General features: G+C 46.3%; 1 protein-coding gene across 7 annotated transcripts in view; it reads left to right on the top strand.

Annotated features, from left to right (window-relative positions):
- Positions 1-20765, top strand: part of ATG13 (autophagy related 13) — a 46382-nt gene extending 25617 nt beyond the window's left edge. The window contains exons 6-19 of one of the 7 annotated variants that reach the window (XM_060159262.1): positions 1112-1158; positions 2662-2802; positions 6061-6101; positions 7044-7140; positions 7444-7542; positions 8350-8443; positions 11155-11253; positions 12007-12117; positions 12521-12660; positions 14441-14555; positions 15105-15182; positions 15350-15466; positions 16224-16352; positions 18174-19034. In XM_060159262.1, coding sequence (XP_060015245.1) covers positions 1112-1158; positions 2662-2802; positions 6061-6101; positions 7044-7140; positions 7444-7542; positions 8350-8443; positions 11155-11253; positions 12007-12117; positions 12521-12660; positions 14441-14555; positions 15105-15182; positions 15350-15466; positions 16224-16352; positions 18174-18251 — 1386 coding nt within the window. In that variant the 3' untranslated portion in view covers positions 18252-19034. Of the gene's footprint in view, positions 1-1111; positions 1159-2661; positions 2803-6060; positions 6102-7043; positions 7141-7443; positions 7543-8349; positions 8444-11154; positions 11254-12006; positions 12118-12520; positions 12661-14440; positions 14556-15104; positions 15183-15349; positions 15467-16223; positions 16353-18173; positions 19035-20468 lie in introns of those variants that run through there. The other 6 variants (XM_060159261.1, XM_060159265.1, XM_060159264.1 and 3 more) reach the window with 6 other exon arrangements.
- Positions 20766-24491: the final 3726 nt, after the last annotated feature.

The following is a 24491-nucleotide window of genomic DNA, read 5'->3' as shown; positions in this document are numbered from 1 at the left end:
ACCCACTAGACTAAGTCTGTTCAGAGTAACACATAGAGAGACTGAACAGTTTGGCTAAAGACATCAAATAGCTAAAAAGACTTTTAAGTAAGGAGCTTGTTAGGGTATTTAACTGTGAGTGTCACCTAAAAATATCCTCTATAGAATTGGAGGGAAAGGCTCTCTCCATGATTTGAAGTGTTGGCCTTTCTGAAGAGCAATTTGGACATACATAGCAAAAGTCTTAGAAGCATGAATATTCTTTGATCCAACAATTCTAATTCTGGAAATTTACCTTAAGAAACTAATTCAGGATGCATACAGAATTTTAGTCTCAAGTCTGTTTATCACAGTGTTGTTTGTAGTAGTGAAAATTTAGAAACAAGCTGTATGTCCAAGTATGGGGGTACTGATTGGATAAAATAATTGTCATATGTTGGAATACTACACAGCCATTAAAAATAATGTCGAATTTTAAAATTTATTTAATTTTTGGCTGTGTTGGGTCTTCATTGCTGTGTGTGGGCTTGCTCTAGTTGTGGTAAGCGGGTGCTATTCTTCGTTGCGGCGTGTGGGCTTCTCACTGTGGTGGCTTCTCTTGTTGCAGAGCCTGGGCTCTAGGTGCGTGGGCTTCAGTAGTTGTGGCTCGCAGACTCTAGAGCGCAGGCGCAGTAGTTGTGGCTCACGGGCTTAGTTGCTCCGCGGCATGTGGGAGCTTCCCAGACCAGGGCTTGAATCTGTGTCCCCTGCATTGGCAGCTGGATTCTTAACCACTGTGCCACTGGGAAGTCAACTAGAATTTTTAATTATAAGGAAAATTCCATGTTGTATTTATTGATAAAAAGTGATAGGGGCTTAGACCGTGTGCAGCAACAAAAACCCAATGCAGCCAAAAAATAAATAAATAAATATTTTTTAAAAAGTGATAAAAATAGTATATATAGTATGATCTCACTTTTATTTAGAAAAATCACTGATTGAAAAAAAAGAAAGAAAAATCACTGATTGGATTATAAGTTGATATCTCTTCTTTTTGCTTATTTATACTTTCTAATATTTTTATAGTGCTTTATAATAAGGAAAAAGAAGATTAAAAAAAACCTGAAATATCTTTGAATTGTTCCATCTACAGGGAGATTCCATGGAGCTAGAAATCTGGTGTCTGGAAATGAATGAAAAGTAAGTGGTCTGTCTTAGGGTCCTTCGTTGTGGTAGCTGAGGATAAAGTGCACGACATCATGTGAAAAGCAGGGCTTTGTACCAGTCATGGAGAGGGTTCTGACCACTTAACAGAGCCAATAGGTCTTTGCTACAGTTTGCTTCATGCTTGGCTTCCAGCCCAGGCACAGAGATGACCTTCAGAGGGAGTGTCAGTCCAGAGAGACTCAGACACCACTGGGAGAGGAGCAGAGAGAAAGCTGAAAAAGGATTTGTTGTTTTCCCAGAGTAAAGATAGTTCTCTGATTAAATCCCTTGAGCTCTTGTAACATGACTACTCTGTTTTGTCTGTTTTCTATGTGGCAGACATCCAATAAGATTTCCCCTCACTACTCCTTTAGACATGCTGTGTTGGTCACGGATTGGAAATGCATGTTATTTTCCCCCTCCATTTTCTTCTTTCAGGGCAGATTAGCTTACTTCCTGCCCAAAGCTTTAGTTTTCAAAAAGAATATATAGGAAAATTGAGGAAATAGCAACACATCAGAAGAAAAATCTTATTAATAAGTATGAGTGGTATGGGCATTATTTTTCTTTCTTAAATAGAAAGCAACTGCCAGGTTATAGTCCAAAATTTTAGTACCAAACACTTCTCCAGAGTTCCTATTAGATGTATAGAGGTAAACTGCTCGTAAGATAGTACATTGAAATTGTTTGCACCTTTAGTAATACAATTGCAATATTGAATTACTGTTTTTAAGGGTGTTGCTTTATTTCTTAGAAAGATAACTGCTTCAAAGCTAGAAAAATATATTGGATACCTTTTGGTGCCCACCTGCCTTTGTCTAGTGCATGAGAAAGTGAAACTTTGGCTAGCTTCAACAATCTGTTGATAAACTGACAAAGAATTCTAACTACAACGTTAGTTCAGAATACGTTTTTGTTTTGTTTTGTTTTGTTTTTTGCGGTATGTGGGCCTCTCACTGTTGTGGCCTCTCCTGTTGCGGAGCACAGGCTCCAGACACGCAGGCTCAACAGCCATGGCTCACGGGCCCAGCCGCTCCACGGCATGTGGGATCTTCCCGGACCGGGGCATGAACCTGTGTCCCCTGCATCGGCAGGCGGACTCTCAACCACTGCGCCACCAGGGAAGCCCCAGAACATGTTTTAATAATAAATTTTATCTTATACAGTTCCAGCACTTAATTTGTGACTATCTCTGTTGACTGTAATACTCTGTGAAAGGTTATTTAGACTGCAAATCAGATTATATTCTATCAGAATTTATGAATAATGCTAACAAATTTTTTTTAGATTTTTTAAATTGAAGTATAGTTGATATTCAATGTTGTATTAGTTTCTAGTGTACAGCAAAGTGATTCAATTTTATATATATATTCTAATGCTAACAAATTAATCTCAGTAGCTAGATGGAACATAACTAACATCTCTATTCATTGCATTTCTGTTCTTTGTTTTTCATTAGTGGAGTAGGAGAATGCTGATAGTGTCTTTGCTCCTCAGGTGTGATAAAGAAATCAAAGTTTCCTATGCCGTGTACAACAGACTGTCGTTGCTACTGAAGTCTCTCCTTGCTATAACTAGGGTGACACCAGCTTACAGACTGTCCAGGAAACAAGGGCATGAATATGTCATATTGTATAGGTAAGCAGTCACCTTCATGATTCACTCATCGGCCTCATCGTTTTGCACATTGTCTGACCAGCATTCAGGTATTCCATGATTAGTTTTTAGACAGACGTTTGGATAGTTGATGCTGTAGCTTTACTATGATTGTCTATCTATTCTCCCTTCTGAACCTCAGCTTTTTGCAAAGTAACCAAGTTCGTTATTCTTTTGTTTGTACACAGTCATGACTCCTGTAGAATGGATTTTGAAGTCCTACTGATATATATCTCATTTCTGGAAAAGGAAGTTAAGACTTTGAAAAACAGGCTATCCTGGGAAGACTCCACAATGTTCTATATTCCAGAGTTAGATTAAAACTTTTTGTGTAACAAACTGCTAATTCAGTGTGTTTTTAATTAGTTGTCTGTGGATATAAAGAACTGGTTAACAGTTCTTTAAGTATTTTCCTTGTAGTATTTCACATCAACATATATTTGAGTGCTTTTTTGAGGCAAGCATTGTGGTAGGCCCAAGGAAGAACTATACAGAGGCCCAGCCGTACTGGTGTTTCTAATCTAATGGGGGAAATGGTTTGGTACATGCATAGTCACAGTAAAAAGCAGGATTTGCATAGCAGTGTCAGGAAAAAAAAGTGCTGTGAAAACACAGGAAGAAAGAGTTTGTTCTGGGTGGGAGAATCAAGACAGGCTTCATGGAGGAAGTAGCATTCCAGCTAGACCTTGAGGCAGTGAAAATTTCATCTGTTGGAAGTGAGGGAGCATGATCATTCCAGGTGGGGTGTACCGCAGATGGCAAGGAACAGAAATGGGGGGCGGAAACGAGCTGTACTCAGATTGTCAAATGGACCAGAGCGGTGGTGAGGAGGATGTGTAGCAAAGTGTGAGAGCAGAGCATGGAAAGTCAAGGGTTCCTAAATCATCCAAGACTCTGTTTCATATTAGTGATGAGCCATGGGTTTTAGCCTTTGGCTTACATTTATTTATAGAGCTGATCTTTATTTTATTTATTTTAATTAAGTAATTTATTTATTTATTTATTTTCCCCTGCCTTGGGTCTTTGTTGCTGCGCACGGGCTTTCTCTAGTTGCAGCGAGCAGGGGCTACCCTTTGTTGCGGTGCACGGGCTTCTCATTGTGGTGGCTTCTCTTGTTGCGGAGCATGGACTCTAGGCGCGTGGGCTTCAGTAGTTGTGGCACACAGGCTCAGTAGTTGTGGCTCACGGGCTCTAGAGTGCAGGCTCAGTAGTTGTGGCATATGGGCTTAGTTGCTCTGTGGCATGTGGCATCTTCCCGGACCAGGGCTTGAACCCATGTCCCCTGCATTGGCAGGTGGATTCTTAACTACTGTGCCACCAGGGAAGTCTCTAGAGCTGATCTTTAGAAGAATTAGTATAGCAGGATGGAAGGACCAAGGATTAGAGACTTAACTAGTTCTGTTGAAATAATCCAGCAACCCTACCTATATTTGTTTTTCCAAGTCTTTAATACATTTTTGTTGTCTTCCCAGGTTTCAGGATGAGTATTCCATTTGAAAATTATTAGACTTTTATTTAGATATAATAGATTCCTTTCTAACTCTTATTTCCCATTTACCTATGCTAAGTTTCCTTCACTTTGGTTCTTCTGTAAGTAGCCATGTTACACTACTGGTCATCAGCTTAGTTAACTAGGACTCCTGGTCCTTTTCATACCTGTGTTTCAAGTCTTCATTGTATCTCTGGAGCAATACAGTATTTATTGCTCACTGATTGCTTATCTTTTAGGATTGCTTTTTGGATACAAATAGCTGTAGCTTAAACCATAGAGAAGTACGTTATGTCAGAGGTAGATTTAGCTCTTTTTTTCCTTTTTGTACTATTGGTAACAGGTTAACAGTGTAGCCTTAGACCGTTAAACAATAGTCTTGTCTTGGTTTTTTGTTTGTTTGTTTGTTTTGCTGTACTATAATTTTTCCCCTGATCCTGTAGATCTGACAATTTCACTGTAAAACTACATTGTTATAAAAAATCATTCTGAATTTGTTGTTCATCAAGACTGCATTAAAGTTTTATTGTGTACTATCTGTGAAGAAAACTTCTGCTTAGCACCTGAGTGGCATAAAGAATATAACCAAGAAAAAGTGGAACATAATCAGATTATTTAAAGCACTGTACCGATATTCAGATGAGTAGTGAGCTGATGGTCAGCTTTTTGTCAGAGGGTACCTAGCAAAATCTCCTTTGGCGACAGTTTATTAACATCATTCGTGTATTACTTTATGGCAGGAGTCAGCAAACTATGGTCAGCAGACCATTTGCTTTTTATTTTTTAATATATATTTTTTAATTTATGTATTTATTTTTCTTTTTTGGCTGCATCGGGTCTCAGTTGTGGCACATGGGATCTTCGTTGAGGCATGCGGGATCTTTCATTGTGACGCGCGGGCTCTTCGTTGCGGCGTGTGGGCTTCTCTCTAGTTGTGGCATGCATGTTTTCTCTCTCTAGTTGTGGCGCACAGGCTCCAGAGCGCGTGGGCTCTGTAGTTTGGGGCACACAGGCTGTCTAGTTGAGGCACGTGAGCTTAGAAGTTGTGGCGCACGGGCTTAGTTGCCCCGCGGCATGTGGGATCTTAGTTCCCCAACCAGGTATTGAACCTGCATCACCTGCATTGGAAGGCAGATTCTTTACCACTGGACCACCAGGGAAGTCCCTTGTTTTTATAAATAAGATTGTCTTACAACATAGCCACTCCATTCGTTTACCTATTATCAATGGTTACTTTTGCAGTATAACAGCAAAGCTGAGTAGTTGCTACAATACAGACTATGTGGCCCACAAGCATAAAATATTTACTAACTGATCCTTTTTTTTTCTTTTAATTAACTAATTAATTTATTTTTGGCTGCGTTGGGTCTTCGTTGCTGTGCGCCAGCTTTCTCTCGTTGTGGTGAGCAGGGGGCTATTCTTCGTTGCAGTGCGCGGGCTTAGTTGCTCCGCGGCATGTGGGATCTTCCCAACCAGGGCTCAGAGCCGTGTCCTCTGCATTGGCAGGTGGATTCTTAACCACTGTGCCACTAGGGCAGTCCCTATTCTCCTAATTTCTTAACCAGTCCTCTCCATCTACATGCCCATGTCTACAGCTTAATCAAGTGGTAGCAATATTGCACCATTAGGAGAGATGTTCATGCAGATAAGAAAAGAAGGGTTGGTTTTGTTTATTTTGTTTCTCGGTGTTTGGTATGTAGGCCCTTAGAATAAAGAATCAGGTAACATTTTTTTTTCTTGCTTCCCTACAGAATATATTTTGGGGAAGTTCAGCTGAATGGCTTAGGAGAAGGTATGTATCAAGGTTGAAAAACATTCGTAGTATTGTTAAGAGCTCTCCTGACTTCAGAGATATGCTTGGATGCTGCCTGTAATAATACATAGCTTGTGATTTTAGTATGAGTGATACAAGTAAGGAAAAGACAGGTAGGTGGTCCAAAGAGCCACCAGGGAATGAGTGAATAATTTTCCCAAAAGTTCCAGTAACTCAGTATTCTTTCTTACTCTTTATACCAGCGGTCCCCAACCTTTTGGCACCAGGGACCGGTTTTGTGGAAGACAATTTTTCCACGGAAATGGGTGTGATACTAGTGATGGGGAGTGGCAGATGAAGCTTCAGTCGCTTGCCCGCCACTCACCTCCTGCTCTGTGGCCCGGTCTCCTAGGGGTTGGGGACCCCTGCTTTATACGACTGTCTGTTTTCCTAATTTTCTACAATGAGCATGTTAAATGTCCCTGATGAGCATCAACAATTTTGAAAAATTGGAAATGAAACCAAGAACACCAGGAAAACTTTGTTGTAACACTCTGACTCTTTTCTATATTTAGTTCTGGGGTGGCAACTTGGGTGGGAGTGCATTTACTTCATAAATTGAGGTGTTTATGTGAGAAACTCCCTGTGCCCCTTTGCTGTCTTAGTAGCACATCTGGACAGGGTTGGTTAGGACTTGTTCAAGCTTTAGGACTAATCATCATTTTACCTCTTTGAAGGTAGTTTTATCTGGAAATAGAATGCTGTTTCTCCTGGCAATATTAGGTCAATATAGAATAAATTGGAAAAAAATATATATATATACACACATACACGTATGTATGAAATTGAGGCTGCTGCACTCAGGGTGCTAAGTGGGTAATGCCAGAGATTGTACAGCAGGCTAAGTGGTTCAGGGAAAGACAGACTGTGGGTACTGTAAGTATTCTCTGGAAAAACCTACTTATTTCTCTCTTTTCCTAGGTTTCCAGACAGTTCGTGTTGGGACAGTGGGTACCCCTGTGGGCACCATCACTCTTTCTTGTGCTTACAGAATTAACTTGGCATTCATGTCCACCAGGTGAGGAAAGAGCTTTGGAATCCAATAGAACTCTTCTAAAGATATTAAAGTTGTTTTCCTCCAAACCTTGTGACTGAGCCTACAATTCAGCTTCTCCATTGCTGAATTGAGAACCCTTCTTCCAGATTGGAGAATCTGAGTGTCCCAGAGCCAATGTAAAATTTGTGGTTTATATTTAGGGATGTAGTAGTTCAGGCTCTGTGGTTACTGCCAATAGATAAGAGGCGAGGGGCTCTCTGAGGACTTCAGGGGGACTTGACAAGGCATTCTAACAAATACGGCAATCTGTTTACTGCATTACAGGCACTTTGAGAGGACCCCACCTATCATGGGGATTATTATTGATCACTTTGTGGACCGTCCCTATCCCAGCTCCTCGCCCATGCATCCCTGCAATTACAGGTGAGGAATGTGAAAAACACTTTCCCAAACTGCAGCTAGGCAGAAGCATCCATCTTGCACAGGTCCATAGAGCACCTTTATCAGCACTCACTGATAGGCAGGGGGCACTGATGGAGACGCCATGTGGAGAGAAGCGGAGTGGCCAGCTTCCATTCTTGCTACTGCCTATAAGGTATACCAAGACTCAGGGTGGACCAGGTCTCAGGAAATTCTTGCATAGTTTGGATCTGGATAGTAGTGATTTGACTTTTGATTTGATTTTACTTCGAGACTGTGAGAGTGGCAGTAATTTGTAGAATGTCCTTTGCAAATTAAATGGTTTTCAGGTCACCATTGGCTGGCACAATGCAGTTTTATACATCAGAGTCAAATATCTCCAGACCTAGATCCCAGATAACAGAATTTTCTAGAGATTGGAATAGATTTGTATCAGGAGAGATACTGCCTTTCTGTAAAGGACTCATGAAGTTGGATCGGTTTTGTCTTTGGAGTCTAGACTTTTGTTTCACTGCATTCTCTATTGCTGATAATTCTTGGTCACAACACTGGCCAGGCTTAAGAAAATCCTCTCAAATGATATTTCAGGTAAAATGTTTGGATTAAAAAAAAAAGCCATTGTCAACCTCTAGATGCTGCTTTCTGGAAATGTTTGAAATTATCAAGGATTCAACATACCTCTCTTGCCATTAGGAACTCTGCCTGAAACAGTTCATGTCACAACTTGCATCCGTATCTAACCTCTCTTTGTATCCTTTCTGAAATTGACTGCCGTCAGTCAGTTCATGATTTCTTTTCCACTCACCATAGAACCGCTGGTGAGGACACTGGAGTAACATATCCTTCTGTGGAAGATTCTCAAGAAGTGTGTACCACCTCTTTTTCCACCTCCCCTCCATCCCAGGTAGGGGGAAACAGGATCTGGGGTGGCAGTAGTTATTTGGTACATATATGGGCCTTATGAAATGGTGTCAAAATTTAGATACAATCTCTTGGTGGTGATGGTGATTATTTCAAGGAGGTTATTTTGAGGGGTGAAGGAGAGCCTTCTTATCCAGCTGGCAATATTGCAGTGTTTCTAGTCTGTAATCATTCTTAACCTGCAAGATTACATGTAACCTTTACCTTCCTGGGACATCTGAAAATTCCCTAGAAAATCAGTCACAGAAAATCAGAAATGTGTTCTGGTACCAGAGAGGTACTCTAACCTACACTTGTTAATTTGGTAGCTACTTCTTTGAAGTGGTAAATATGGTTCCTCATAATGGAAGGAGCACAAAAGGAGCCAATGATAATTTAGCATAAAATGCCAGTAAGACACCAGCTGTGCAGTTTTTCTTAATAGTTACACAGATATCTGCCTATCTGCATTCCCTCTCTGAACATTTTTAACCATTAACTTTTCCACTCGAGTCCATCTTCAGTGTCAAATCCAGTTTCAATAAACACAGTGTCCAAACAATGTGAGAACTTCTCACAAAGAAGTGTTGTATGATGTATGTGGTACTGAGACTGCTTCAGATAAGGAATCATTTTTGCCAGCTGACTGAATTTCAGAATTTCAGGGGCACATTTCTTCCCTTCCACCCCAAGTCTTCATCTTCTATCCATTGCCTGCCCATCATCTCTATTATTTCCCTCTCTTTGCTTTCATATTAGATGGTTCTAGACATCAGTCTGTTCTACTTTCCTTGAAATTAGCCCAGATTATCCCTTTTCACCATCTGACTTGGGGGACCCAACAAATTAAGTAGCTATCCATACATTTTTATTTTCTATGTTTTCTTAATTAAGAAAAAATTTTAATTTATTATATCCTGGGTTGTTAGGTATTGGATTAAAATTATAGTTCTAATTTGTTTTAAAAGCAGAAGTTAAAAAAAAAAAAGCAGAAGTTAAGCACAAAAGCTAACTGGTGTGTGAAGCACTTTACAAAATCCATGGATCACTATTATTTCTGTTGTCCCAGTTTAGAGTTAAAGAGATTCTTGTTGTAAAGTTACCTAGACAGTTTGGTTTGGGGGTGTGGAAATGGTTTTTTCCCTCCACCTATTAGTATATGTAGGCATGGATGTCACCATTGCTCTGGGAGGGGGTAGCTTCTGGTATGCTTGCTGACATGGAACAATCCTGACCAAAAAAGGGGGGGAGAGCCGACTTTCTTACTAGTGCACATTAGTGAGTAGATTGTTTTTTAAGATCATCAGAATGTGAATATGTCATTTAATGTTCATTAAACAGTTTTGTTTTACACGTCATAAATTCATAAACAGTATATAAACTTGGGAGATATGAGGCATGGTGAGTCTGGGCCTTAACAAATCAGTTTGTCTTTTTCTCTGATACAGTGGAAATTCGAGCTGACCCCAAAAGTAAAGGGAAGTTAAGTAGTTTCTGTACCTGATGTTTGCAAAAAAGTTTGTTAACCTGCGTAAGGAGAGTCTGTATTTTTCATGGTATCAGTTGTGTCTTCTTACAGTTTAAAAGTAGATCACGTCAAGATCTCATCAATACTGAGCACCCCATTGGTGAGCCTTGTCACTTCTCCCTGAGTACCTGTAATCAAGACTGGTACAGTTTGGTGCAGAAATACTCATTTAGAACCTTGATGGTAAAACAGAGAGAGAAAAATCATATGCCATCTGGTCTCCTTGTTCCTGTAAATATTGAAATAGTTTCTTCCTTGGTTTAACCTAGGGAATTGCATAATTGTTCAACAACTTCTATTTGAGCTTTTGCTAGAATCCAGTGAATACATGTTAATGAGCTGGGTTCCCCCCCGCCCAACAAAATAAGGATCATTGTGTCATTTGGGCACAGAGTTGAGTCAAGAAATAGTTGTGACCCTGAACCTGCTACTGTGACTTAAGGTCCTACCTCCATTTCTAGGCGTTAATTAGCTAATTGGTGAGACTTAAAGATGGAACAGCAAGACCCAAAACAATCATCATACCCATAATTAGCTTTGAAATCATGAGTTTTGAAAATGCCCTAGCTTTTACTCCATGAAGTTCTCCTACACCGTCAGGGACTGTAAGAGCGTGCACACACACACCCTGATGCCTACACCTGCACACCCCAACTCATCTTCCCTGAGATTATGTAGGAAAGTTTGCAGCTGGGTATCTGAGCATTTTAAAGTTCCAGCCAACAAACGTCAACTGTTTAAACCTGAGCCCGCAGATCCTGAGTCCCCAGAAAAAGGCTTTCAGTCTAACATCTTAACCTCAGCGTCCTCATTCCTGCTTAGCACAACTTGTGTCTGTTCTCAGGACCTTCCTATTGGAAGCTGTTCTCTAACTTCCACCCTCTTTTGACTAAAGACAGACTAATGCTTGGTTCAGATTTCGCCAAGTCATAGCAGCTCAACTCAGCTTTGTTTTCCACCTGCTCATCAGGGAGAGCACCAGGGATAAACATCTCTTCTTCACATCCTTCCAAGCGGTCCTTTTCCAAAGGCAGTCATGCAGCTCTCTCCCTGCTTCCCTCCTGACTTCATTGTACATTTCAGCTTCTATTGCAACTGCCCTTTCCAGAGTTTTTTCACTTCTTTCTCAAGTCCCTTTTCTTTTTTCTTCTCTTGTTTCTCCTGTCTCTGTGTGTATCTGTGCACAGTGTGTGTTTACTGTCACAAAGGCACATTTTCAGACCCCTACTCCTGTGGTGACGGACACTCTGAGGGTCCCCATGGCAGGACTGGCCTTTTCCCATCAAGTGAGTCCATACTGGGAAGAAGGGGGTATATATAATCAGACGGTATCTTTTTATTTAAAAACTGTAAAGTACAAGGTATAGCTATTTAAATATCCCCAAGTTTTCTATGGGTTATTTTGAGGCATGGTAATTGATTTTTAACAGTATACAGCCATAGCACAGCAGCCCAAAATAGGATTTGTCATTTGCCCCTCCTCCTACCATTGATGTGAAAAATACATGGAGTTGCTTATATCTTTTTTTCCAAATAAACCATCCAAGAATGGTTTTCTTTCTTTTTCAGTATAAATAGGAACCCTCCCAAACCCAGTGGTGATGGAGGGTGTGATTAGAGAAGACTGCTTCTGTTTCAAAGGGACCTCAAGGTCAAAGGAGAAAATAGAATGACTTGGGAAAAACCGATGACTTTGGCTCCGAGTTCTGCCCAGGCTTGTGCTCTACAGATCTACTGGGGTGGAAACTGAAACAGTTAGCTGAGCCCCTGGGAAAAGGGGGCGCAGAGAACTCATTTGAGGCTTTTGGAAGGCACAGAGCTGGGAATCTCAATCCCACTGCAAACAAGTCTGCTTTCTTATTTACAGAGTAATGGCCTGGTCTGTCTTTAACCCTTACATCAGGCCCCCGGCACCATGAGGATGTGGGCTGGGATCCATTCCTTACCTCTTTGCCGATCTCGATCATTAGTCATACTCTAGGATTGCCTATTTTTTCCTCCTCCTTTCCTCTGCCCTTCTTTGTTTTTCTCTTGCTTAGCTCTCAAGCTCTCGCCTTTCCTGTCAGCCTGCTGCCCTGGGCGTTGGATCAGCTGACCTGGGTTGTCCAGCAGTGTTTGCTGCCGGCTTAAACACCACACACCCTTACCAGGTATCTTTAAAGATGGGGAGGACACTAGGGGTTCCTATGCTGCCTCCCCTGTCCTGACACATTTGAAGGGCCTCTTGAGACACCAGTGTTCAAAGCTCTTCTGTAGCTTTGGAGGACTAAGATGATTCTGAGCGGGGACCTTTTAGACTTCAAAGAAGGAAAGAAGAGTTTCCCAAGTGTTTTCTCCCTGTCTTTCCCTCTGTAGTCATTTCCATGCATGTCTTCCATTAACTGAGCCCCAGAGAGGATAAAGATTTCCAAGTTTTCCTGCCCACTTGGTGGCAGCATTGGTGATGGAAAAGCTGGAAAGCAGATGCTAGGCCTACCATCATGCTAGGCCGTGAGTTTCCCCTTCTACCTGACACGGCCATGATTCGCTGTATTTTTCCATTTTTCCCCAAAGCTAATGGTTCCCGGGAAGGAAGGTGGGGTACCCCTTGCTCCCAACCAGCCTGCCCACGGTGCCCAGGCTGGTGACCAGGAGAGACTGACAACCTACACCCCTTCTGATGGGGCCCACTGTGCTGCCACACCTTCCAGCAGGTGAGTTCACATCTTGGCTCTGCTGCTCTTCGGACCAGCCAGGGACCTGTCCTCCCTGATACATGTGCTTATTTGGTATTAGTAAAGAGTAGCTTTCAGCATTGGCTCAGGCTTGGCCTTTGAGGGGAAAATGTGGAATCCTTAAAATTCTCAATAAGAATCGTACTTTGCAGCTGATACGTGAGGAAGCTCTCCCTGGGCACTGCTGCTAACAGCAAGCATCGGGCTTGGTGCTTCTCACCCTCATCCAGTGAAGGTGTTTTTCAGATGTTTCTCTCTTACCCCAGGATTGATTCCCTTGGCATCCTCAGTGTTTTCTGAGACCAGAACAGGGCGTCGTTAACCATAACCCTGACATCGGGAGTCACAGTGTCTGTGGTGGTAGTTAGGATTGATCTTCTTTTTCTACTATGTTAATGCCTCATGGAGATCCTTTAGAAACAACTATTTTCCCTCACTAAAATTAAAAAAGAAAAAAAATCTTTTCTGATTGCAGAAGTGATACAGTCTGTAAAATTCAAAATTTGAAGACATTGATTAGGTGGAGATAAAAGTCCTCATAATCCCACCCTGCAAAAATCACCACGGTTACCTCCTTTTAAAAGACGAGAGGATCTCAGAAGGGTTAAGCAATTTGCCTAAGAGAGCACTTAGCTCACAAAATGGCCAGACACAAGCCTAGCTCCTTGGATTGGGAAGCTGGGCCTGTCTTTACCTGCCCTTCCCTCCCTTAACTGGAAGGCCTCAGAGATAATGACGTTGATTGCCCCACCACATCTTAAACGAACTTTCAGATAATAGAAATTCCTGGGGTTTTTTTTCCATTCCCACAGTGGAGATGGAGGAGGAGGAGATTGTTTGGGAAGGAAAAGTAATTACTTTCATTCCTGGCTCCCCAAACTTCCATCCTCTTATCCCTCCTCCTGTCAGAGAATCAAAGGAGGATCCTCTTGGTCATTTTACACTCTCATTTTCTGAGCCTTGATTCCTGGGGTATGACTGGGAGTAACTTAAGACAGAGGACCCTGTGTAGGGGGTTCTTAAATGCTGATCCTCCCTGCTGGCTGGAGTCTAGAGGCCACGTGGACTGCATAGTGTTCCCCATCTTGAGCCCCTGCTTTGAGGCTTTCCCATCCCCTGCTGCTTGAAGGGCTATGACTACTAGTCTGGCAGCGACAGTATGGGCCCCTGTTTCTGCTGCCCAGAGTCCCCCATCTTCCAGGACTCAGCCTCGGTCTAGAGGGAGGGAGTGGGAGCAGCCAAATTGAACGTGTCACTGGAACATCTGCTGAACAGAGGGATGCCTGGGGGCAGAGAGAAGGGAGGAAACATGGTGTGGAGCTTTAGATAGCAAAACAAAACAGGACAGGAAAAATCTGAAATCTTGAGGCTGGCTTTGTAATTAGATTAATATTAAAATTAGCTGCTATGAGAGCCGCTTGCCTATATGTATGATTGCTAGATGCACGGTGATTGATGCTTAGCATTGGTATTACAGATTAAATTTTATGTAAGCTCTACACAGTTGTAACACCAAGTTTCAATTAACATATGCATAATTTTTAGCTTTTCCAGGAAATGCAGTCCTCTGCTCTTAATTCAAAAGGGAGGGTGACAGTGGCAGCTGCCAGACCTCATATTGCCATTTCCCACATGTGTGAGCTGGTGGGGGGCAACTCCTGCCCTAGGCTGCAGCCTCACAAGTTGGTGGATTTATGGGGAACCAAGTAGGCTCTGCTATGGTTTGAGAATGAGAACCAACATTACCTTTCTCCTCCAGTGAGGATACTGAAACTGTGTCAAACAGCAGTGAGGGACGGGCCTCCCCCCATGATGTCTTGGAGACCATCTTTGTCCGGAAAGTGGGGGCTTTTGTCAACAAACCCATCAACCAGGTGATTTTTCTGTCCCTGCAACTCTGAGAATGTGTGAGCCCTTAGAGTGAGGTCTTACCTGGGATCTGTGGAACCACTGAAATCGCATGCGAAATTGTGTGTGTGTGTGAATTTTTTGTGAAGAGGGTTAATAACCTGTGACATCCCTCCAGAAAAGTTAACTATTGTTCTGTGATCACATAGGAGAGGAGACCACGCCATTAGGTACAGACACGTTACACTGAAGTGTCATTGCCTCAGCCTAACTTGAAATAGGAAGTTCCTCTTCAGCTCTGCCAGTGAAAAGCAGTTGTCACTGAATTACTGTGGGTCCAGCTTCCAAAGCTGAACTCCCAGGGTCCTGGGGAGCCCTCACCCCTGTTGATGCTGTGGGCATGCAGTGGGAGGCACGGGAGGTTGGAGAGGTCTCCGACAAGACAGGAACCTGAGGGATGGCATCGTCAACTGAGGTGTGCAAACGTGCTGGACCCCCAGGCTTCTGGTGGGCTCTGAGGAAGCAGGCAAACTGGGGGAAGGGGGACACTAATACTTTCTCCCATGTCTCTTCAGGTGACCCTGACCAGTTTGGACATACCCTTTGCCATGTTTGCTGCCAAGAATTTGGAACTGGAGGATGTGGATCCCATGGTGAGTCCACCATTGACTGAAGTTTGCAGTGAGATGGTGCCGTAGTCGTCGTCCTTCCTGGGCGAGTCATTCACTATTCCTCCACAGACCATTAGCCGTGCTCCTTGGCTTTTGGTTTACAGCCAGTGCCCAGAACCAGCCCCTACCTCTGCCTTATTCTGAAACAGGTGAATCCTCCAGATTCCCCAGAGACTACATCTCCTCTTCAGGGCAGCCTGCACTCTGATGGCTCCAGTGGGGGCAGCAGTGGCAATACCCAGGACGACTTTGTCATGATCGACTTCGTAAGTTGCCGTCATCTTCCTTGACCTTTGCTGCTTCGGGGGCAATAAACCTGGAAGCATCCGTTGCACTTGAATAGGACTTCAGGGATCAGATGGGTCGGTATAGGCAGAGGGAATGGGTGCTGGCTGTGCATCTTATGTGGGGAACCTGCCCTTACACCCTGCTTGGGGAGGCATTTGGAGGCCCATCGCAGTAAGGCATTTTGTGCCATGTCTTTGATTGAAATTCAACTTGAAATGGGATTTTCCAGTGGTAACTGCATAGGTCCTATTCATGAATGGATAGCCCCCAGCCCTTTTTTTAAATGTTTTAATTTTTGGCCGCATCGGGTCTTAGTTGTGGCACGCGGGATGTTTCGTTGCAGCACGCGGGCTTCTCTCTAGTTGTGGCGTGGGCTTAGCTGCCCCGTGGCATGTGGGATCTTAGTTCCCCGACCGGAGATCAAACCTGCATCCCCTGCATTGGAAGGCAGATTCTTAACCACTGGACTACCAGGGAAGTCCCTGGATAGCCCTTTTCCAAGGAGAGGAGTGTGAAGGAAGGGGACAAAAACCTAACCAGGGGAGAGGGATGTCATCACCAGGCTTAATTCAGCTGCCCAGAAGAGAAAGGTGTAAAGATTTCTCTAAGATAAGCCTGGAGGAGCCTTTTCTTTGCTAATTACTGGAAGGAAAGAGGGTTGTTGATAGCTTACCCCCTCTGATTTTCCTCTGTGGTCCAAGGCAAGCTAAACTTGAGTCTGTCTTGTTTTTTAAGAAACCAGCTTTTTCTAAAGACGACATTCTTCCGATGGACTTGGGGACCTTCTATCGTGAATTTCAGAACCCCCCTCAGCTGAGCAGCCTCTCCATAGATATCGGGGCACAGTCCATGGCTGAGGACTTGGTATGGAAACCCCTTCCCCCACCCCACCTCATCCTCTGGCCTCCTTTCCTCCTTCGATGGTCATTCCTGCTCCACAGGCCTGGAAATTTCTTCCTGTTACTCCTCCACGCCCACACCTCCCATCTTCCCTGTAACAGGACGGAGACGTTTAGACCATTACCTTCCTGGAATCACACTTGAGATTTGCATTGTGCCTGGCGGTCATTATCTCAGATTTGCTTGCGCTCATTTCCTCCTTTTCTCGGCACTCTTGTCACAGCATTTCTCACACACGCCTGTTGTTGGTGCCTGATGTCTTCTGCTTGCTGACGCCACTAAGCCAGGCTGCTCCAACAGCTCTTGCCTTCTGCTGTTAAGGTTGCCAGGCAGATGACAATGGTACAGGGCAGAAGAAACAGAAGGTCCCCAGCATTGGTGTTCTTGCCCTTTCCTCGGAGAGCTCGTTCCCTGGTTCTCGTGTTCAGCCAGATGTCCTGATACTGACTGTAATGACCACATCTCCGCTTAGGGTGTTTCCTATTTCCTGTCTCTGAAGGGCAGAGGAGTGCCCTGCACAGCCGCAAACTCAGGGTGCCCCATGCCACAAGATGTCAGGGTCCCTCTGCTTGAGGTGGGTATATCACCTCATGTGTCGAAATCAGAGGAATGGCTCTAGGAATAGGAATCTAGGTTTAGCTGCCCTTGATTTGCTTTAATCAGGAAAGCATGCTCAGTAATAATAATACAGCAATAATGTCATTATTATTAACATTTATTGAAGCTTTCTAGGTGCCAAGCATTTTTTAAGTGCTTTACATGAATCTTCAATGACCCTAAGAGGTAGGTTTTCTTATCATCCCAGTATACAGATGAGAAAAACGACACTGGGAGCAGATAACTTGCTGGTGGTTACACTGAGCTGGCAAAACAAGCTTTGACCCCTAAGAGTCTGGCTTCTGATTTTAGGCTTTTAACCATTGGCTCCCTGGCCTCTCATTTGAAGTTTGCCTGGAAGGAACCGGAGTCCAAAGGCTCAACGTGAGGCTGCAGCCAGTGCTGGCTGGTTGCCCCAGCCTCCCAAACCCGCCCGGGCACCTGGCCTGTCTGGGCTGCCTTGTAAGTCCTGTGGCACCAAGTATCTCGTGCCTGTCAGGAAGTCTTCTGTGATGGCTGAACTCTTCAAATGCAAATTCAGCAGTGGAGACAGACCACCTGATCAGGACCAAATTTTAATTAATGGTTGATACCTGAGGGCAGTTAAACTTAACTCCTCATGGTTCTGTTTTTTTGTTTTCATTGTTCTCTCTCAACCCCATCTAACCCATCCCCTTCTCAGCTGATGTAAAGATGCAGATTCCTAGGCCTCACTGTAGACCTGCCGGGTCAGAATCTCTTGGGAGTATGGCTGGGACTGCCTTGTTCATGTGCCCCCAGGGGATTCTGATGCCTGCCCAGCGCAGGCCGTGAAAAATCATTTGTACACGTTCTGAATTTGTAGGGCTCTAAACCTACTGTGTTACTCTAATGTCAGTCTCATCTGTGCCAAAGATACTTCACGTTGAATTTCTCTGTGTCATCCCGTTGTTGGCATGGTCCTTTTCCATCTCATTATGTGTGTGGCCGGCTTAGATTCCCTAGGCTGTTCTGTCCACCTCCCCAGCCCCCACTAACCCCTGCTGGGCAAAGGCCCACTGGCCAGTGCCTGCTCAGTTGCTCCGCACTTTGCTCTCCAACCCAGCACTGCTGAGCCGGACTCTTTGCCGTGCTCCCTTCAGCCCAGGGTGACAGCTGGTTTCAAGGCCCTACCTGAATAAGCAGCTTTTCTCTCCCCTCCCGGTACAGGACTCACTACCAGAGAAGCTGGCTGTGCACGAGAAGAATGTCCGAGAATTTGATGCCTTTGTAGAAACCCTGCAGTAAAAAGTTGGTGTCCTCGAGTACCAGCAGCATCCCCTTTTTGTGGTCCCAGGAGACAGAGAGCCTCCCACTCGTCAGCTGCTCCCATCCCTTGTCCCGCTTCAAGCCAGGTGGAGGGGAGGCTGGTTCCCCCATGGGGACCCGGAAGTCCCTGCTCTTGCACTCCTGGAGACTCACGGCAGCAGTGAAGGCCAGTGATAGCATTTGAGAGGACTCACCCTCTGACCTCCCTCTGCAGGGCCCTCTGCTTATACCGCCCTCAGCAGCTGCTTCACAAAGGCTGTCATCCCGCTCCTCCTACCGGCCCCCTGCCCTGGGTTTGCCCAGCAGCTGGCCCCTCGTGTGCCTGCCGTTGCCATCCACCATTCGACATTCCAGCTGGTGGCCCAGAGACTGGTGTGGAGGCAGAAAGAGGAAGGAGACAGTGCTAGGAGGAGGAAGGAAGGAAGCTCTCCTTCAGGGTCTTTCTCTGTTAGTTCTGGTATCTTCTTCCCCTCTCTCTCTCCCTCTCCCTGCCCCGTGCCTGTATTTTTGGCAGTATGGCAGGCTTCCTGCCCAAGGTGATGAGAACCCTAAAGTCAGCCATTCCCACCCTTGAAGGCTGTGCCAGCCCATCCGAGCAGCCCTGGCGGCTGCCTGTGCTCAGCTACATGGAAACAGAAGCCTCCCTCTCTAGGATTCTGTCATTGGAGTCACAGCAAAGGTTCTTCTCTTTCCTCTCCCTTCCCCTGTCATTGCTCCTTGGTTATAGAACCCAGTAAATATTTATTACTTTCAGAGAAATCAGATATTTTGTAGCGGAAACATGTTTGAGGTTAGATGTTTTCACTTGGGGAAGGTTGGAGGGCCTCTTCCTGGGGCAGCGCCTCCTCCTGTAGAGGTTCCTTGGATTTAGGTTGCTGCCCTGAGGATTTCCCTTCCCATGTGTATATGGTGGGATCCAAGAATAGGGCTGGCTGAGGGCAGCAGAACCTCCCAGAATTGCTGCCTTTGAACTGACATCACACTCTGCCTTGGACATGTACATATTCCTGGTGAGAACTTTTAATCTCCCAGCTTCCCCAGAGAGACTGACTCTGTTCTGGCAGCCCAGGAAGTCTTGGGTGCGAAATGTGATGACTCCCCAGAGTTGTGGCACGTGTAGTGCCCGAGGGGCGCTGTGGCCCCGGGGAAGGCCAGAGAGGCCCCTCCTCCTGGGGCATTTGTTCCTGATTCTCAGGGCTGGGTAATGGGCCTTTTCCTGCTAGGCCTAGCCACCACGTTTCTTTAACCCCAGGGTCTGTACACTGCCCTGAGGTTTATTAGTTGGATCGGTTCCTTGTTGAGAAACCAAAGCTGGGCATTCAGGTGTTGTTACTTGAGTTAACTCAAGGGCCCAGCCTCACCCACTGACCATCTGTTCCTCCCCGCCTAACTGATAGGCCCAGCCCCGCTTCTCTGGCCCACCTCGGGTATTCATTGGCAGCAGCTGTTCTGCAGCAGAGCAGGTGACCCTCAATTGCTTGTTAGCAAGTGCACGTGGCATTGTTTTCACCTACAAGGCTGATCTCAGGGCTGGGGTCAGCTCTGATGCTGCCTCAGTTGGGCTGAGCCCTGCCCCTGTGCACACATTCTCCAGTGTTTCCAGGGCTTCCCTGGTGGCGCAGTGGTTAAGAATCCGCCTGCCAATGCAGGGGACACGGGTTCGAGCCCTGGTCCGGGAAGATCCCACATACTGCAGAGCAGCTAAGCCTGTGCGCCACAACTACTGAGCCTGTGCTCAAGGGCCCGCGAGCCACAACTACTGAAGCCTGTGCACCTAGGGTCCGTGCTCTGCAACAAGAGAAGCCACCACAATGAGAAGCCCGTGCACCACAATGAAGAGTAGCCCCCGCTTGCTGCAACTAGAGAAGGCCCGTGCACAACAACGAAGACCCAACGCAGCCAAAAATAAATAAATAAATAAATAAATAAATAAATAAATAAAAAAGTGTTTCCAGTAGTGGCGTCCAGCTGGCCATCCTGTCTCTGGGCCAGAGCACACCTGTGGCCTGCTAAACCAATCCAGGCTTACCCCCCAGGCCCCAGCACTGAGACGGGCAAAGGCCCTGGTAAGTTACTGATTGCCCCCCACTCCCCCACCTCATCCCAATATGTCAGCCGCTGCCCTCTTCCAAGGCCAAGCATGGAAAGGCCTGTTAGCCATTTGCCTCTTTGACTCCTAATTGTTGGCCTCTGCAGGCAGCAGCCTCTCTTCAGGACCCCATCAGTGAGAGGCCAGGGAGGCTGAGCCCTGACTTTGAGCTGAGCCTGGGAGGAGCAGAGCAACTGTCAAGGCCGGCCCTTGTCCCTCAGCCCTGTACAATGAAAGGTATGAGCCCTCGACGGACCCACACAGCACCCCCGGGACAGGGCTGGGACCAGTCGTGTCTCCAGGTGGGAGAGCCCCTCCCGCTCCTCCAGCCTACTTTATTTGGAAATATTGAGCTATACTTTAAAATGTATTCAAGGGATTTCCAATAAACTTTTTCTGTACTTCATAGCCTCCTGTCCTGCAAGCTGTCGAAAAACCTAGCCCACTTCCTCCCACCACTGGGCAGCCCCGGGTCACCGACAGGCTCCGTGGAGGGAAGGGCGGTGCCGTGTGAGGCACAGCAAGGTTTCAGAGCCATTCAGGCTGTTTGGAGTCCTGGGGCCTTGGGCTGGTCGGGAATTTTTTTTTTTTTTTCCTGGCGGCACTGTGCAGCACATGGGATCTTAGTTCACTGACCAGGGATCAAACCCAGGCCCCCTGCATTGGGAGCACGGAGTCTTAACCACTGGACCACCAGGGAAGTCCCAGGAAACCTCTTAGAGCCTCATTTTCCTTGGCTGTAATGTTTCCATTTCAAGGGTTGTGTGAGAGTATTCAGTGAGATAACATGTATGAAGTAGACGTGCATGTGAGGTACGCCCATAGTAAAATCCTCAGAACTGGTAGGCCGTTATCTTCAGCTCTCTATCCTTCCTACCCAGCACGGCTCACCACTCACCCTGGGCAACAGCCTTTGGCTCAGAGGGAAAGACAAGTGACAGGTCCCTGCCATGTTTCCAGCAGAGGCCAAGCAGGGGGCGGGGGACTCCCCAGACTGCTGGGATATTTGCTGATCTGGTGAGAGGGGTTGTGGCTGAGCAAACCAGACAGAAGGGAAGGGACTGAGTGAAGTAAGCAGAAGTCCAGGTCCCATGCATGTTTGTTTAGCTGCCGTGATCTGACAAACAGCTCCTTCCTCCTATTTCGCCCGCAGTGGCGGGAGGGAGTGGAAGGTAGAGCTGGTGTCCCAGAGGAAGAGGTGGTTCTAGAGACCGGAGACTGACAAACCCAGGCAAGTGCTGTCTTGGTTGCCTCCCACACCCTTCAGGCCAGAAGCCACGCCCCAGGGCAGAAGAGGACTAGTTAGAAATTCTAGATTCAACCCAAACCTGGGGCTGAAAAGAATGGGCCCGCCCACTGCTGCCGCTTTGGGCCCTGGGAGCCCTTGCTTGTTAGTGAACTGCATGTGACGCTGACCATGATACCTGACCACGCATCCAACTCCTGGGTCAGAAATGGTGGAAAGACTGTCGGAGTCCTCACCTTCAGGTGGGGGTCCCCCAAAAGCAAAGTGTTCAATTGCCCCTCATCTGATGGTATCCTACCCCTTTAAGCCATGTCACTACACTCTGCCCCCAGAGACCCACTGTTGCCAAGGCAGGGGTAAACTGGCTTTTGAGTCACTCGGCAGAGGCCCTGCCAGGAGCCCAACCCAAGTAAACAGCTCTCCGTCTCCTGCTCCCCTGTCTTGTCATTTCTTTGGGTCACTGCCCTTCTGTTCTAAATAGTCACCCAGCTTAGAGCTGAGCAGAGCCAGGGAGACAGGCTGCCAGTGCCTTCTGTTTGAGCTGCCTGGACGAAGGTCACAGTTGTGCAGGCGGACTGGCTTCCTGGAGCTCAGTGCCCGTGTTTATAACCATTGTCATGATCCTGCAGCTCTGGCCTGGCTTCCCCAGCCCCAACAAGCAATGAGGAGAAAAAAAGAACAGGCCTGCCTGAGGCCATCATAGCCTCCTAATTGCAGTCAGCAGGCAAGCAGCAGACAGCTGGAACTTGACCAGTGTGCCAAGTGGAATTCTGGCCTGCCCTCCCTGTGACAAACCATTTTAGTTTTTCAATTGTAGTGAAATACATGTAACGTAAATTTTACCACATTAACCTTTAAAGCAAAGCAAAACTGCTCGAAAGAGGAAAGCTGGATCTTTCATAGCCTCCACGTGACTAGGTGGCAGGTGGAAACAGCCAAGGCTCTCAGGCTGAGGGGCGGGGTGGGGAGGGCCGGAATGGCTGGGAGATGAGGGTTCCAACCCTGGCGGCTGTACAAGGTTGGGACTATCACTTCATTCCTCTGTGAAATGACCATCATTCTGGTTCCCACTGGGCACTCATTCTGTTATGTAGTGTATACGTTACGGTCGGCCCTCGCATCTGTGGGTTCCACACCCAAGAGTTCCCCCAACCTTGGATAGAAAAATATTTGGAAAAAAAAATTCCAGGAAGTTCCAAAAAGCAAAACTTGAATTTGCTGCATGCTGGCAACTATTTACATGGCATTTACATTGTATTAGGTATTATAAGTAATCTAGAAATGATGTAAAGAGAGGATGTGTGTAGGTTATATTGCAAATACTACACCACTTGATAGAAGGGACTTGAGCATCCTTGGATTTTGGTGTCACGGGGTCGGGTGGCTGGAACCAGTCCCCCACACATAGGGATGACTGTGTGTCTGATCTTCAGAGAAATGAAGCAACAGTCTCGGACGTGGGACCAGTTACATGACAATTACCAGTTAGAGCTGGTTGTGAGTGATGGAACTAGGATTCAAACCCTGGTCTCACTCTAAAGCTTGTGCTGTGGTCCACCACAGTCTGCTCTGTTTGGGGGAGAGAGGTCCTGGTTTTAGGATATAGCACTTGGTGGCCAGTTGGAATGTATAGGTGCAAAAAGGAAGGGGACTGTTCACACTTCTAAGCCTGGAATATGGTCAGAAAGCTGGCTTCATACCGGCTCACAAGTAAGCAGGATGAGGAAGGGGTCAGATTGACTGGGGAGGGGACTTCCTGAAGCCCCTATCTGCTCTTCTTCCACAGCCATACCACACCTCCCACCCAGTTATGAGCCTCCACGCCCACTTCCTTATCAGCCAGATGGGCAGTTTTCCATCTCCATTTTTATTGAAGTATAAAAAGTGCAAAGGTGAAATACATGATTGGTGCCAAGGAAGTCATTGTGAATGTGAATACTTGATTCACTGTACAAGTCCCCCCACCCCCAGGTAAAGACCAGTTGGGGGTGGATAGGGGAGAGACCAAATAGACCCACGAGGCTCCCCAGTAAATGGGGCTCTGAGCAACACCTGATAAAAAGGAAGGCAGGCAGAAATCAGAAGCCTGGGCCTGGCCTGGAGACACAGGGACTGATAGCAGCCACACCAGGCCTTGGGACTCCTGACATGCTAGTGTCCTGGGAAAAGAGCCCAGTGAGGTCAGGCCCAGGCCACACCCGGCTCGCAGATGAGGCAGGACTGGTCAGTGAGGACCGCCACAGTACAGGCTCTGGCCAGGGCTGCAGGAAGGTGATTCACCAGGAAGGGACAGAGGGATATCCATCATCATCAGAGTCCAAGGGGAGGTTGCTAGAACTTACCTGGCAGGGGCCAATCTAATTAGCAAAATCTCTACCCAGCCCCTCCAGGAGTCCAAAACTGGAGGAAGGAGCCACCCCAGATCCTGAGGCACTGAGTCACCCCTGGCCAGAGCAGGGACCGGTGTGACTCCACAACAGACGTGCCTAAGGATCTGTCCAAGTAGGAAGGGAGGGGAGGCAAGGCATGGGGGGTGGAGTGGGCGGGGACTGGTTGTCAGTGGTCTGACCAGACACTAGGAGGCTCTCAGGGGTGAGAGTGGGGTGTCTATTTTGAATGGATGCTGGGACTCAGCCCTGTCATCCAAGCTGCCAGTCCTGGCAGAACCAGGGGGCTAAGACACCCTGGGGGCAGTACCACTTGGGAAAGGCTGACCCAGGATGTGTGGAAGAGAAGGCAGCCATAGGACTCCAGGCTGTCATTCGTTAACTGTGTAAATGCCAGAGGCTGAGCCACCAGAGGGGAGGACAGGAACAGGGTGCTTGCAACCAGGCCTTCACCCAGACAGGGAGGAGTCACAGCAGGGCCAGCCCAGGCCAGCTCA

This window comes from Lagenorhynchus albirostris, chromosome 9 (genome assembly GCF_949774975.1).
Source record: "Lagenorhynchus albirostris chromosome 9, mLagAlb1.1, whole genome shotgun sequence".
Taxonomy (NCBI): Eukaryota; Metazoa; Chordata; class Mammalia; order Artiodactyla; family Delphinidae; genus Lagenorhynchus; species Lagenorhynchus albirostris.
Note: the sequence above shows the minus strand (reverse complement) of the source record. Positions and strands in the feature narration are given on the sequence as shown.